General features: G+C 43.3%; 1 protein-coding gene across 2 annotated transcripts in view; it reads left to right on the plus strand.

Moving 5' to 3' along the window:
* LOC124593683 (Golgi-specific brefeldin A-resistance guanine nucleotide exchange factor 1) overlaps positions 1–13,411 on the plus strand; it is a 304,033-nt gene that overhangs the window by 242,490 nt on the left and 48,132 nt on the right. For both annotated transcript variants that reach the window (XM_047131983.1, XM_047131984.1), the window contains exon 32: positions 2,619–2,897. In XM_047131983.1, the coding sequence (XP_046987939.1) occupies positions 2,619–2,897 (279 nt within the window). The remainder of the gene's footprint in view (positions 1–2,618; positions 2,898–13,411) is intronic.

Consider the following 13,411-nt stretch of genomic DNA (forward strand, 5'->3'; position numbering starts at 1 on the left):
TTATAGCGCTTCAAAGCTTAGAATCATCTGACACAAATGTTACATAGATTCACATCTGCATTTGTACTTTTTGAGCAACCATACATTGAGGAAGAGTATAAATAACATGCAAGGATCATTTTCTTCCTATCCTGATCCAGTGTAGACAATGCATGGAGAGTGTTTCTATTCCTTGCATATATACCCAATTGTTTCTAAATTTAACCAAAGTGTGTGATGTATTCTGTGACAATCATTTACTGGCTAAATAAAAATCATGACAAATATCTTCATAAATCTGGCAGACAATATATGTATTGACAGTTTAATAAAAACAAGTTGCTGATAAAATTTTGCTTCTGTGATTGGCAACTAAATGCTTTCTAATTTGGGTTGGAGAAACTGTTAGTGTCTGTTCTCCATACTCTTCACTTTCTTCTCATATCTGAAAGTAACCAACCATATTTTTACAGTATATTTACTTCAGCATTCATTAATTTACTGTACATGAAAGGCAGCTGTTCTTGGCAATAAAGCAAACAATTCTACTGTGACACATTCTCTTTGTCTCTTGATTCATGCAAGCATCAGGAAAAGCTGTTACATTTGTTTGAATCAAAATTACCACTTATTTAATAAATATTTTAGTGGCTGTATAAGTACTTGCTTTCGTCTATTACTACTGTTACTTAAAATTAACATAGAACGTAGCGGCAGTTCAGCTGTTTCTGGTACTCCATACATTAATTAGAAGTACAAGAAACAGTTAAGCAAGAATTACTTTTCGTAGTGGTTAATAATACTGGCAATAGTCATAAAGCAAGTTATGTAGACAGTGTCCCAATTTAGAGTTGAGACATTGTCGGGAATAGAGATTTACTGAAATTTATTGAGATTGAGATACATAGTACCAAACATTTTAAATAGTTTTTTTTTATTTATTTCAGACTCTTGTACATGGACTAAATTTTAGTCAAATATAAATGTAATTGTGTGGTTTCAGAATATATGATGTAATAGTGTAATATTTAATAATTACTGACTGATTTGGATTTCACTTAAATCACTGTTCCAGAAACTACTGTACATGCGAAGTTCAATAATAAGAGTCAGTTGGGAATGTTGTCATAAGAAATAACAGGGTGATGGGACTCAGGCTTTACATAGAGTAAGTGGCAGGTTACTGTCTTTGGCCATTGGCATAATGAAACAAACACGGTGCTGTGGATTGTATAAATTTATTGGTATTATATAAATTCTTGATATCATAAAATGGGTAATGATCACGCTTAGAATAACTGGAATGTTGGGGGAGCCACATCATTTTAATATCTGCTGTGAACTATTCAATTTGGAAGCTCTGTCAGGAGCTATGGTACTGCCAGCACGCAAGACAACTGTTACATTAAGACCTTGTGCATTTGAAACCTGTTGTAGATGTTTAAGAGCTAGCAGAAATGCTCAGTTCTGGACACTTAAAAATAAGTAGTTCTAAAGCAAAAACAACGTGCATAAAAAGTCAAAATATATCCACTCCACTGTAGTGCAACTGAAGGTACAAGATGTTGACTAATTTCCTTATCTTGGCAGCCTTATCTTTAACAATGGGGACGTAGATGCAGACACTGACAGCAGAATTGGGGAAGCTTGTGCAGTCTCCCAAAGAATATGATCCAAATGGCAGTGAGATTCCATAAGTATGTCCACAAAGCTTCTACTGATGACCATATTTGCGTATGAGAGCTGGAAATGTCCCAAAAAAAAAAAAAAAAAAAAAAGAAAAGAAAAATACCCGCACACATGCTCAGTGTTTTTCGCCAGTGATGACTGAAATGAGTTTTGGACATCAGCTGCGTCATGAAATGCCGAGTAGTAATATTCTGCACAGCCTGCATAAAATTGTTGCTGAAAGAAGTTTGAAGCTTGTGGTGCATACTCAAATCATGAAACATAGGAGAATCAAAAAATCAGCACTATTGTGGATACCAACAAATGGATACAGAAGTGGAGGAAGGCTTTGTGTAAACTTTTGTGAAAGATCTTCAATCCATGGACCTGAATTAACAGCCGGCCGGTGTGGCCATGCGGTTAAAGGCGCTTCAGTCTGGAACCGCGTGACTGCTACGGTCGCAGGTTCGAATCCTGCCTCGGGCATGGATGTGTGTGATGTCCTTAGGTTAGTTAGGTTTAATTAGTTCTAAGTTCTAGGCGACTGATGACCTCAGCAGTTAAGTCGCATAGTGCTCAGAGCCATTTGAACCATTTTGAACCTGAATTAACAGGAAGCTGAATCTGAAAAACTGGCAGCTGATAAAGTTCACTGGAGGAAACTTAGTCTAAGTAATACTGTAAATATAATTTGGATATCACATTCTTTAAGGTTTTCCTCGGTGGTAGGATACGCAGACCATAATGGTTAGGTTGGGTTGGATTGATGGATGGATGGATGGATCAGTGAATCAATCAGTCAATCAATCCACACCATTATATCCCTTCCCCATCCTGTGTCCACAGTGTTCTACCTATCTTCTCTCAGTTTGTCTTTGTCCCTCCATTTTGTTCTTTGTAGTCATTAAATTACAAAAATGTCTCCTAAAGATCGTTATTTACAAAGACCTGTTTGCTGATTTGTCTTGCAGATGATATCTACAGCAATTGGCCCTCCTGTGAGCTGTCAGGTTGGCCATTCAAGTGAAGGAAGTTTTATCCATCAACAGCAAGCTCCTCCTCCAGCTAACAATTTTCCTACTGCCCCTTCTTCTGTTAGCCTCTCCACTCCTTTATACATATCACCACCTCAAACCGTTTCACCTGTCCCTTTATATCCAACCTCCAGACCACAACAAGCTGATGCACATATAGGTGCTGTCACGACCATTCCTTCACACTACTTCGGCCAGGACACTCATCAAAGATCTGTAAGTTACTACAAAGTGAAACAGTTGATTTGTTTCGTTCTACTTTTACTTTCTAATTTAGCCTAATACTTGCTGTGTATTTTATGAAATTAGAGATGATTTTTGTGGCTGAAACTTTACAGGTGATATTTGCAATAGTGCTCTTCATAGTAGTGAGTTGTGTGGTTATTGCCACAACTTAGGTAATTACCCATTCAGTCATTTTTCTTAAGTTTTCTTTATATATATATATATATATATATATATATATATATATATATATATATATAAAGATGAGGTGACTTACCGAACAAAAGCGCTGGCAGGTCGATAGACACACAAACATACACACAAAATTCAAGCTTTCACAACAAACTGTTGCCTCATCAGGAAAGAGGGAAGGAGAGGGGAAGACGAAAGGAACCCTAAAACCCACTTCCTTTCGTCTTCCCCTCTCCTTCCCTCTTTCCTGATGAGGCAACAGTTTGTTGCGAAAGCTTGAATTTCGTGTGTATGTTTGTGTTTGTTTGTGTGTCTATCGACCTGCCAGCGCTTTTGTTCGGTAAGTCACCTCATCTTTGTTTTTATATATAATTTTTCCCACGTGGAATGTTTCCTTCCATTATATATATATATATATATATATATATATATATATAAAAAATAGAGGGAAACATTCCACGTGGGAAAAATTTATCAAAAAACAAAGATGATGTGACTTACCGAACGAAAGTGCTGGCAGGTCGAAAGACACACAAACATACACACAAAATTCAAGCTTTTGCAACAAACTGTTGCCTCATCAGGAAAGAGGGAAGGAGAGGGAAAGACGAAAGGATGTGGGTTTTAAGGGAGAGGGTAAGGAGTCATTCCAATCCCGGGAGCGGAAAGACTTACCTTAGGGGGGAAAAAAGGACAGGTATACACTTGCACACACACACTCATATCCATCCACACATATACAGACACAAGCAGACATATTTAAAGACAAAGAGTTTGGGCAGAGATGTCAGTCGAGGCAGAAGTGCAGAGGCAAAGATGTTGTTGAATGACAGGTGAGGTATGAGTGGCGGCAACTTGAAATTAGCGGAGATTGAGGCCTGGTGGGTAACGGGAAGAGAGGATATATTGAAGAGCAAGTTCCCATCTCCGGAGTTCGGATAGGTTGGTGTTGGTGGGAAGTATCCAGATAACCCGGACGGTGTAACGGTGTAACACTGTGCCAAGATGTGCTGGCCGTGCTCCAAGGCATGTTTAGCCACAGGGTGATCCTCATTACCAACAAACGCTGTCTGGACAGTTTGTTGCTGGTCATTCCCACATAGGAGGATGCCTACAGGCCAACTGCAAATTAGAACAGCATGCCACCCTCCACCTCAAAAAACTATCCAATCTCCTGGTTTTCCACCTCCAGAAAGGCAACTCACTCACCCTTCACAACCTTTCCAGCAAACCTCAACCTCCTCTCGTTGCACACAAACCCAGTCTCTCCCATCTACTCAATCTCCCACTTCCAGCTCCACTCCCTCCAAAACTTCAAAATTCCAATCAACACAATCTGGAAACACAATACCCTAATTCAGTAGTTAACCTTTTCTCCAAACCTCTCTCCCAATCTGAAACCTCTGTCCTATCCAGAGGGCTCACCTTCAGCCCCACTCCCAGATTCAACCAAACAGCCCTCATCAAAGATTTACTGTCCTACTCTCGTACTCTCTGCTGGAAATATCACTTTGCCACGAAGAAAAATGATCCTAATCCTACTCCCAATGATCCAACTGTCCAGGACACTATCCAAATTGAACCCTGCCTGGAACAGTTCTGTCCTCCGTCGCAGCGGGACCCACCTCCTCTTCCTCAAAATCACCCTCTCCAAACCTTCCAGGAATTTCTGACTTCCAGCCTTGCATCTCAATCCTTCTTAAAAAACCTTAATCCTACTCCCAACATCACCACTGCTGAAGCCCAGGCTATCCGTGATCTGAAGGCTGACCGATCCATCGTCATTCTTCCGGCGGACAAGGGTTCGACGACCGTGGTACTTGATCGTTGGGAGTATGTGGCTGAGGGACTGCGTCAGCTTTCAGACAACACCACATACAAAGTTTGCCAAGGTAATCCCATTCCCAATGTCCAGGCGGAGCTTCAAGGAATCCTCAGAACCTTAGGCCCCCTGCAAAACCTTTCACCTGACTCCATCAACCTCCTGACCCCACCGACACCCCGCACCCATACCTTCTACCTTCTTCCTAAAATTCACAAACCTAATCATCCCAGCCGCCCCATTGGAGCTGGTTACCAAGCCCCCACAGAACGTATCTCTGCCTACATAGATCAACACGTTCAACCCATTACATGCAGTCTCCCATTCTTCATCAAAGACACCAACCACTTTCTCGAACGCCTGGAATCCTTACCCAATCTGTTACCCCCGGAAACCATCCTTGTAACCATCGATGCCACTTCCTTATACACAAATATTCCGCACGTCCAGGGCCTCGCTGCAATGGAGCATTTCCTTTCACGCCGATCACCTGCCACCCTACCTAAAACCTCTTTCCTCATTACCTTAGCCAGCTTCATCCTGACCCACAACTTCTTCACTTTTGAAGGCCAGACATACCAATAATTTAAGGGAACAGCCATGGGTACCAGGATGGCCCCCTCGTACGCCAACCTATTCATGGGTCGCCTAGAGGAAGCGTTCTTGGTTACCCAGACCTGCCAACCCAAAGTTTGGTACAGATTTATTGATGACATTTTCATGATCTGGACTCACAGTGAAGAAGAACTCCAGAATTTCCTCTCCAACCTCAACTCCTTTGGTTCCATCAGATTCACCTGGTGCTACTCCAAATCCCACGCCACTTTTCTTGATGTTGACCTCCATCTGTCCAATGGCCAGCTTCACACGTCCGTCCACATCAAACCCACCAACAAGCAACAGTACCTGCATTATGACAGCTGCCACCCATTCCACATCAAACGGTCCCTTCCCTACAGCCTAGGTCTTCGTGGCAAACGAATCTGCTCCAGTCCGGAATCCCTGAACCATTACACCAACAACCTGACAACAGCTTTCGCATCCCGTAACTGCCCTCCCGACCTGGTACAGAAGCAAATAACCAGAGCCACTTCCTCATCCCCTCAAACCCAGAACCTCCCACAGAAGAACCACAGAAGTGCCCCACTTGTGACAGGATACTTTCCAGGACTGGACCAGACTCTGAATGTTACTCTCCAGCAGGGATACGACTTCCTCAAATCCTGCCCTGAAATGAGATCCATCCTTCATGAAATCCTCCCCACTCCACCAAGAGTGTCTTTCCGCCGTCCACCTAACCTTCGTAACCTGTTAGTTCATCCCTATGAAATCCCCAAACCACCTTCCCTACCCTCTGGCTCCTATCCTTGTAACCGCCCCCGGTGTAAAACCTGTCCCATGCACACTCCCACCACCACCTACTCCAGTCCTGTAACCCGGAAAGGTGTACACGATCAAAGGCAGAGCCACGTGTGAAAGCACCCACGTGATTTACCAACTGACCTGCCTACACTGTGATGCATTCTGTGTGGGAATGACCAGCAACAAACTGTCCATTCGCATGAATGGGCACAGGCAGACAGTGTTTGTTGGTAATGAGGATCACCCTGTGGCTAAACATGCCTTGGTGCACAGCCAGCACATCTTGGCACAGTGTTACACCGTCCGGGTTATCTGGATACTTCCCACCAACACCAACCTATCCGAACTCCGGAGATGGGAACTTGCTCTTCAATATATCCTCTCTTCCCGTTACCCACCAGGCCTCAATCTCCGCTAATTTCAAGTTGCCGCCACTCATACCTCACCTGTCATTCAACAACAAGATGATGTGACTTACCAAACAAAAGCGCTGGCACATCGATAGACTCACAAACATACACACAAAATTCAAGCTTTCGCACAACGGTTGCTTCGTCAGGAAAGAGGGAAGGAGAGGGAAAGACGAAAGGAATGTGGATTTTAAGGGAGAGGGTAAAGAGTCATTCCAGTCCCGGGAGCGGAAAGACTTACCTTAGGGGGGAAAAAGGACAGGTATACACTCGTGCACACACACACACATCCATCCGAATATACACAGACACAAGCAGACATTTGTAAAGGCAAAGAGTTTGGGCAGATATGTCAGTCGAGGCGGAAGTACAGAGGCAAAGATGTTGTTGAAAGACAGGTGAGGTATGAGCGGCGGCAAATTGAAATTAGAAATTAGGTGAGATTGAGGCCTGGCGGATAACGAGAAGAGAGGATATGCTGAAGGGCAAGTTCCCATCTCCGGAGTTCTGACAGGTTGGTGTTAGTGGGAAGTATCCAGATAACCCGGACGGTGTAACACTGTGCCAAGATGTGCTGGCCGTGCACCAAGGCATGTTTAGCCACAGGGTGATCCTCATTACCAACAAACACTGTCTGCCTGTGTCCATTCATGCGAATGGACGGTTTGTTGCTGGTCATTCCCACATAGAAGGCTTCACAGTGCAGGCAGGTCAGTTGGTAAATCGTTTGGGTGCTTTCACACGTGGCTCTGCCTTTGATTGTGTACACCTTTCGGGTTACAGGACTGGAGTAGGTGGTGGTGGGAGGGTGCAGGGACAGGTTTTACACCGGGGGCGGTTACAAGGGTAGGAGCCAGAGGGTAGGGAAGGTGGTTTGGGGATTTCATAGGGATGAACTAAGAGGTTACGAAGGTTAGGTGGACGGCAGAAAGACACTCTTGGTGAAGTGGGAGGATTTCATGAAGGATGGATCTCATTTCAGGGCAGGATTTGAGGAAGTCGTATCCCTGCTGGGGAGCCACATTCAGAGTCTGATCAAGTCTCGGAAAGTATCCTGTCACAAGTGGGGCACTTTTGGGGTTCTTCTGTGGGAGGTCCTGGGTTTGAGGAGATGAGGAAGTGGCTCTGGTTATTTGCTTCTGTACCAGGTTGGGAGGGTAGTTGCGGGATGCGAAAGCTGTTTTCAGATTGTTGGTGTAATGGTTCAGGGATTCCGGACTGGAGCAGATTCGTTTGCCACGAAGACCTAGGCTGTAGGGAAGGGACCGTTTGATGTGGAATGGGTGGCAGCTGTCATAATGCAGGTACTGTTGCTTGTTGGTGGGTTTGATGTGGACAGACGTGTGAAGCTGGCCATTGGACAGGTGGAGGTCAACGTCAAGGAAAGTGGCATGGGATTTGGATTAGGACCAGGTGAATCTGATGGAACCAAAAGAGTTGAGGTTGGAGAGGAAATTCTGGAGTTCTTCTTCACTGTGAGTCCAGATCATGAAGATGTCATCAATAAATCTGTACCAAACTTTGGGTTGGCAGGCCTGGGTAACCAAGAAGGCTTCCTCTAAGCGACCCATGAATAGGTTGGCGTATGAGGGGGCCATCCTGGTACCCATGGCTGTTCCCTTTAATTGTTGGTATGTCTGGCCTTCAAACCAGGGAAACCAGGAGATTGTATAGTTTGTGGTTGGCCTGTAGGAGGATGCTCTGAACAGCCGGTGTGGATGTGGGAGAGGAAAGATTGAGGACTTTTATTAAGGATAGGAGTTGACTTGTGTGTTCATTGGCTGAGTTGATGTGTAGGTGAAGGATTAGGTGGGTGAGGGCAATGGATTGTTCAGTTTGGAACTGGTATAGGGACTGATGGAAAGAAGGGTTGCAGCCAGAGATGGGAACTTAAGTGTGAGGCCTTTGGGGGGTAATGCCAAATGTCAGACAAGCCTGAGAAAATAAAATATGGGAGCATAACCTGGCTAGGGCGAAGGCATGTTTGCAGAGGGAATGTAAATAAAACTTAATGGGGTCGTTGTGGAGGTGTTGTGAGGGTGACATAGTATTAGAAGGTGGAAAGTGTAACATGAGGCTGAAATGAAAAAGAAAATAAAAATATATGGGGAGAGATAAAGGTGAACTAGAAAGCAACTGGAGATCTGGTGTGAAAAAAGGCGAAAAAGTGTTGGTTAGAGGTGGGCTATGTTGATCCTGTGGTGAACTTGTGTATGTAGACAACGATGTGCATAGAGGTTAGGTGGTTGTGTTGCCGCCAAAACACGTTAAAGGGTGGAGAAATTTGGGAAAATTTCGAAAAAACTACGTGTAAATGTATTCAAAGGAATGGTTTTGTGGTGGCAGATTATGAAAATGAGGCTAACAATTGTCTGACGAAGAAATAATGATGTTAAAACCTGTGGGAAGCGGCTAAAAATGATCGGTGATGTGAGAAAAACGGAAATGGAAATAAAGCAAAAGTTATTAGAACCAGCCGAAATGGTTGTTTAATAGGTGAAAGGAACTGTTTTTGAACTAGAAACGGTGGATTTTATAGCAGCAGTAATGTTGAAAGCTGAAAAAAATATTTTTGGTTATGGTTTGGAAGTGGGTTACGTATTATTACACATTATGTATTATTGAGTATATATCGGCGGGATAAAATTGTATAGTAGATTACGGTAAAAAGGAGAAGGTGAACGCAAAGTGAAACTACTGGCAAAAACAGAAGGAGAAAATAAGACGACAGAAAAGATTTCGATATGCAACAGTGACAATAACAAACGTAATTGTTGGGTTCAAATTAATAATATGAATATAATAGAGGGAAACATTCCACGTGGGAAAAATATATCTAAAAATAAAGATGATGAGACTTACCAAACAAAAGCGCTGGCAGGACGATAGACACACAAACAAACACAAAACATACACACAAAATTCGAGCTTTCGCAACCAATGGTTGCTTCGTCAGGAAAGAGGGAAGGAGAGGGAAAGACGAAAGGATGTGGGTTTTAAGGGAGAGGATAAGGAGTCATTCCAATCCCGGGAGCGGAAAGACTTACCGTAGGGGGAAAAAAGGACAGGTATACACTCGCACACACACCCATATCCAACCACACATACACAGACACAAGCAGACATTTCTAAAGGCAGACAGTTTCGGTAGAGATGTCAGTTAAGGCAGAGGTTACGAAGGTTAGGTGGATGGCGGAAAGACACTTGGTGGAGTGGGGAGGATTTCATGAAGGATGGATCTCATTTCAGGGCCGTCCACCTAACCTTCGTAACCTCTTAGTTGGTCCCTATGAAATCCCCAAACCACCTTCCCTACCCTCTGGCTCCTACCCTTGTAACCGCCCCCGGTGTAAAACCTGTCCCATGCACCCTCCCACCACCACCTACTCCAGTCCTGTAACCCGGAAGGTGTACACGATCAAAGGCAGAGCCACGTGTGAAAGCACCCACATGATTTACCAACTGACCTGCCTACACTGTGAAGCGTACTATGCGGGAATGACCAGCAACAAACTGTCCATTCGCATGAATGGACACAGGCAGACAGTGTTTGTTGGTAATGAGGATCACCCTGTGGCTAAACATGCCTTAGTGCACGGCCAGCACATCTTGGCACAGTGTTACACCGTCCGGGTTATCGGGATACTTCCCACTAACACTAACCTGTCAGAACTCCGGAGATGGGAACTTGCTCTTCAGTATATCCTCTCTTCTCGTTATCCGCAAGGCCTCAACCTCCGCTAATTTCAAGTTGCCGCCACTCATACCTCACCTGTCTTTCAACAACATCTTTGCCTCTTTACTTCCACCTCGACTGACATCTCTGCCCAAACTCTTTGCCTTTACAAATGTCTGCTTGTGTCTGTGTATATGCAGATGGATATGTGTGTGTGTGCGAGTGTATACCTGTCTCTTTTTTCCCCCTAAGGTAAGTCTTTCCGCTCCCGGGATTGGAATGACTCCTTACCCTCTCCCTTAAAACCCACATCCTTTCATCTTTCCCTCTCCTTTATATATATATATATATATATATATATATATATATATATATATATATAATTGGTGTTTTGCCCTTAAAGAGCGCATTTGGACTAAACTACATGGCCAGTTCCTTTTGCTGCCTTCCTTGCTGCCCAAACTTCCCTCATTCGCTCGCTGTGTTTCTGTTTGCGGTCCTCTGTCCATGCTTCTTGTCGGCTTCATGTCTTCGGCTTCATCTTGATTGCCTTTTTGGTTGCCCATATTTCTTTCATCTTCTGGCTGTGATCTTCGTTTCGTTCTTCGGTCCATTTTATGCCTGTTCGTTTGTCGCATTGTATCTCATGTAGTTTACTTTTCTTAATGATGTTTCTGAACTTTATTCTGTCGTTTATTGTGTCTGCTGTTATGTTGAGCTGGTTCAGGTCGTTTTCTAACTCTGCCACCCATTTGTTGTTTCTAGTGGTTACCCAGTCAAAGATCTGTTTGGTCAGCCTGTGTGATGGCATTCTGTATAGGTGTCCATAGAATTGTAGTCTGCGTTTTCTAATCTTTTCTGTGATTGTCTCCGTAGGTTTGTACAGTTCCTCTGTAGGTTTCTTGATCCATATTCTATTGTTGTTAGTTGCGCCAAATATTTTCCTAAGTATTTTCCGTTCTACTTTTTCTAATTGTCTGATACGTGTATGCCCTCAGATTAGTGTGGTCTCTGCTGCATATAGTGCCTCGGGGAGCACCACCGTGTCGTAATGGCGTAATTTGGCTTTTTGTGAGATAGACTTCTTGTTGTAATGATTCCACACTACTTTGTATGCCTTGTCCAGTTTAGTCTTTCTTTCTTCATTTGAGTCTGTGTTATGTCCACTCATTTGTAGTGTTTCACCGAGGTATTTGAAGTTTGCTGTTTTGTAAATCGTGCCATACTTTGTGTTCAGAGATGAGAGTTTCTTTGTGCTCATAAACTGTGTCTTTTCGTAAGAGATCTGTAGTCCAGTTTTGGAAGCGATTTCGTGCAGTTTTTCAATAGCGTCTTTGGTTTCCTTTATACCTTTCGTGACAATCGCAAAATCGTCTGCAAAAGCCAGGCATTTAATCTGTAGGTTCCCTAAGGTTATCCCCTGTTGTGATGTTTCCCATTCTTTTATGACCTTATCTAACACCAGACTGAAAAGGAGAGGTGAGAGGCCATCGCCTTGTCGGACACCTGTGCGAATTTCGAAGGGCTCTGATAGTTCCCCACAGAACTTTACTTTGGAGGTCGTGTTGGTTAAAGTTTGCTCTATGATAGCCCGTGTTTTGTTGTCTACTTTGTATTCTGCTAGAATTTTGAAGAGAGTTTTCCGGTCGATAGAGTCGTACGCCTTTTTGAAGTCAACAAAGGTAATGATCAGGTTCTGTTTGTGTTGTAAAATCATTTTCAGGTTCCAAATTTGTACCGCACTTTACGGAAGCCTGCTTGGTATTCCCCAATCAAGTGGTCGGTTTGGCATTCTAGTCTGTTCAGTAAAGCTTTAGAGAGGATCTTGTATGTGACCGGTAGTAGGGATATTCCTCTGTAGTTGTTCGGGTTAGTCTTGTCACCTTTTTTGTGTAGTGGGTGTATCAGGGCAGTTTTCCAGTCGTCAGGAATTTTTATGGTCTTCCAGATGTCTTCCAAGATCCTGTGGATGTCTTTGGTGAGTTCTGGGTCTTGTAACTTCCAGATTTCCGCGATGATGCCATCTTCTCCTGGTGCTCTACGATTCTTGAGTGACTTTATTATTTCTTTAACTGCTTCTAGAGTTGGAGGTTCACTATCTGGATTGTATGTGCTCGTTTCTGTCATCATTTCTTCCATGGGGGGGTCCGTGTTGAGCAGTTTTTCAAAGTACTTTGCCAGAATGTCACAATCGTTTTTGGTATTGGTTTCTAGGGTTCCATCCGGTCTTCTGAAGCACAAGTTGGGTGGTTGATATCCAGTCATATTTTCTCTGAACGTTCTGTAGAAGTTTCTTGTATTGTTCTTCATGAAGTCCGATTCGATCTCTATCAGTCGCCGTTTGTCATACTGTCGTTTTTCACTGCGAATGATTTTGCTTGATTGCTTCTGTGTTTTCAAGAAGTTCATCCAATTCTCTTGGGATTTATGGCAACTAAATTTTTTCCATGCACTGATTCGTTGGTCAATAGCTTGGTCACATGTGTGGTTCCACCAATGGTGTTTCCGTGTTCGTGGTGCTTGTGCTAGTTTCATGGCCTCTCGGATTCTTCGTGAAAGTTGTGTCCAGTCTGTCGTTTTCTCCATTTTAATTTTGTGTAATATTTGTGTCTGGTTTAAAGTAACGTATTCTGGATCTGGTCTAACAATTTTGTTCTTCTGGAGCTTTTTCTTGGGCAAAAGACGAATCCTGATCTGTAGTAGGTGGTGGTCTGAGTCGAAGTAGCCTTTACGGGTGTCTATGTTCAAAATTTCTTTTTGTGAGTCTTTCTGCACTATTACGTGGTCGATTTGTAGTTCTTGCTTTCCGCTGGGGAATTTCCATGTGGTAAGTTTTCGTGTTGGTTTCTTGAATTTTGTTGACATAATGGCGAGGTCGTGGCTTTTGCAAAAGTCTATCAGATGTTTTCCGTTTTTGTTGGTGTCCTTGTGTGGAGTATGTTTTCCTGTGATATGTCTGTATATCTTTTCTTTTCAGAGTTTGGCGTTGAAGTCTCCCAGTATTATTTTGACTCTATGTGCAGGAATTTTTCTGATAGTTTCT

Source organism: Schistocerca americana, chromosome 2, assembly GCF_021461395.2.
Source record: "Schistocerca americana isolate TAMUIC-IGC-003095 chromosome 2, iqSchAmer2.1, whole genome shotgun sequence".
Classification (NCBI taxonomy): Eukaryota; Metazoa; Arthropoda; class Insecta; order Orthoptera; family Acrididae; genus Schistocerca; species Schistocerca americana.